This window comes from Penaeus vannamei, chromosome 22 (genome assembly GCF_042767895.1).
Source record: "Penaeus vannamei isolate JL-2024 chromosome 22, ASM4276789v1, whole genome shotgun sequence".
Lineage (NCBI taxonomy): Eukaryota > Metazoa > Arthropoda > Malacostraca > Decapoda > Penaeidae > Penaeus > Penaeus vannamei.
Genome location: NC_091570.1, coordinates 2,692,841 through 2,695,340, shown reverse-complemented (window position 1 = coordinate 2,695,340; position 2,500 = coordinate 2,692,841). Strand labels below are relative to the sequence as shown.

At 41.9% G+C, this 2,500-nt stretch overlaps 1 protein-coding gene across 1 annotated transcript in view; it reads right to left on the bottom strand.

The window, feature by feature from the left end:
- LOC113804236 (probable methyltransferase-like protein 24) overlaps positions 1-2,500 on the bottom strand; it is a 5,587-nt gene that overhangs the window by 413 nt on the left and 2,674 nt on the right. The window contains exons 4-7 of the mRNA XM_070137134.1: positions 1,771-1,896; positions 1,466-1,540; positions 603-701; positions 1-167 (exon numbers count right to left, since the gene is read on the bottom strand). The exon at positions 1-167 is cut by the window's left edge and continues 413 nt beyond it. Of these exons, the coding sequence (XP_069993235.1) occupies positions 1-167; positions 603-701; positions 1,466-1,540; positions 1,771-1,896 (467 nt within the window). The remainder of the gene's footprint in view (positions 168-602; positions 702-1,465; positions 1,541-1,770; positions 1,897-2,500) is intronic.

Genomic DNA, 2,500 nt, shown 5'->3' with positions numbered 1-2,500 from the left:
ACCGGTATCCCACTCTCCCTCAGTGTTCTCTTGAAGGTGTCGTTGTACCATTTGGTGTTCACGTAGAGCAGTTCCCCGCAGACGTCGTGCTGGCTGCCTTCAGGGGCGTGGTACCGGCTGTCCAGTTGTATGTTGTCCCAGTAAGCCACGGGGAGGAAGCCACGGGTCTGTGGGAGAAAAGGGGGAAAGGGTTAGGGCTGGGGAACGGGGAAGGGGGTGGGGAGGGGAGAGGGGGTGGGGAGGAAGGGAGAGGGGAGGGGAGGAAGAGGAGAAGGAATGGGGAGGAAGGGGGAAGGAAGTAGGGAGGGGGTAAGGAGGGGTTAGATCTGGATCTCAAGTTGGGGAATGGGGAGGAAGGGAGAGGGGAGGGGAGGGGAGGAAGGGAGAGGAAAGGAAAGGAGAGGGGGTAAGGAGGGGTTAGATCTGGATCTCAAGTTGGGGAAGGGGATAGGGTTGGGGAGGAAGGGAGAGGAGAGGGGAAGGGACTTCCCACACATACCTCACACCCATACAAAATAAACCACTTAACAAAACGGATAAAAAAAGAAGTTACCGACCCCCCCCTCCCCACACACACACACAATTCAACGCCGACAACATACCTCGAGAGATCTCAAGATGTCGTAACGTCTTTGGAGATAGCCGAAGATCTCCTCAGTCCGTAGTTTCAAGATCTCCTCAACGTGGACCTCAACAGCAATCTGCCCAGTTGGTAAAATTGTTTTCTTTGAGTAATACTGGAGTGGAATACGAAATTGGGTTACTGAAGATTAATTCAGGGGTCAGTTAAGGCAATTCGGTTTTGGTTATTGGTTGACAAACGTGTGAGCGTGAGAGCGTAAGTGTGTACGAGATGCTTATAAGTACATCTGTATGTATACATGTGTGTGTATCCGTACATACATACATATATATATATATATATATATATATATATATATATATATGTATATATATATTAAAGAAAATATAAGAAAAATTTTCTTAATCAAAAGGCAAGGGTAGTAAATCTCCACCGGTAGTAAATTTTTGTCTAAGGGGTATTTCGTAGAGAAATAATGAAAAATGGTTTAAAATCATATTTCTCATTTTTCCAGGATAATCTTATGATTATTTCTTTCCACTTTTATAGTATTAGTATCTCCTTAATGGGAGCATATTCTTAAAACAAACTACATTCTTTGATTTAAAATTTACATTCAAACTATATTCTTTGGTGCTTTTCCCCATTTTGTAATCTACGTTTTCTTTAATTCATGTCATGTCTTGCCCGTTTTCTGTTACGCGTTTTCTTTGATGTACTTCAAGTCATCCCCGTTTTCTATTAAACGTTTTCTTTGATGTTATTCATGTCTTCCCAGTTTTCTGTTATGCGTTTTCTTTGGTGTACTTCAAGTCATCCCCGTTTTCTATTAAACGTTTTCTTTGATGTTATTCATTGTCTTCCCAGTTTTCTCTGTCTTACCTGTCCTACGATATCCAAAATCGGTTCCTTCGCCAGATGTTCAAATACTTCCCACTCGTCGCCTTCAATGTCTACCTGCGTAAAGAAATTTCTGGTCAAATCACTTCTATGACAAAAATGAAATATTAATTTCATAGACGTATGTGTGTGTGCATTTATATAAATTAAATATTTATTATATATGTACATATATGTATGTGTGTGTGTGTGTGTGTGTGTGTGTGTGTGTGTGTGTGTGTGTGTGTGTGTGTGTGTGTGTGTGTGTGCGTGTGTTTCCAGTGAGTATACAGAGGCCCAATCTTTACCTTGAGGATGTGCACAGGCCTATACGTAATATTATTGGCAATGAGATGTCCAACCAACGTGTCCATGGAAAAGGTTTCGTTCAAGTTCATGTAGAAGTTTTTGCGCTTGTTGTGCGCTAGCCCGACCTGGAAGGAGAGGGAGGGATGAGAGGTAGGGAGGCTGGGTCAGGAAGTTATTTATAATTCAATCGTTCTATTCTGTTCTCGTTTTTAGATTCATTTATCCGATATATAATGGCCGTTCTGTTTGGGTACACATACACAAATACGCACACATAAATACACACACACACGAATACGCACACATAAATACACACACACACACGAATACGCACACACACACACAAATACACACGCACACAAACACACACGCACACAAATACGCACACACAAATACACACACACACACACAAACACACTCACACACACAGGCAAACACAAACACAAAAAACACAGAAAAAGACAAAGCTAGATACAGAGTTAGACAGAGACAGATAGAAACATACCCACATCCATACATACCCACAGAGAGAGAGAGAGAAAATGGTTCACACAGACGCCATAGCGAACCAACACACACACACACACACTCAAAAATACACACGCACACACAAACACACACACACAAAAAAACACAGAAAAAAGACAAAGATACAGAGTTAGACAGAGACAGATAAAAACATACACACATCCATACATACCCACACAGAGAGAAAAAAAAGGTTCACAC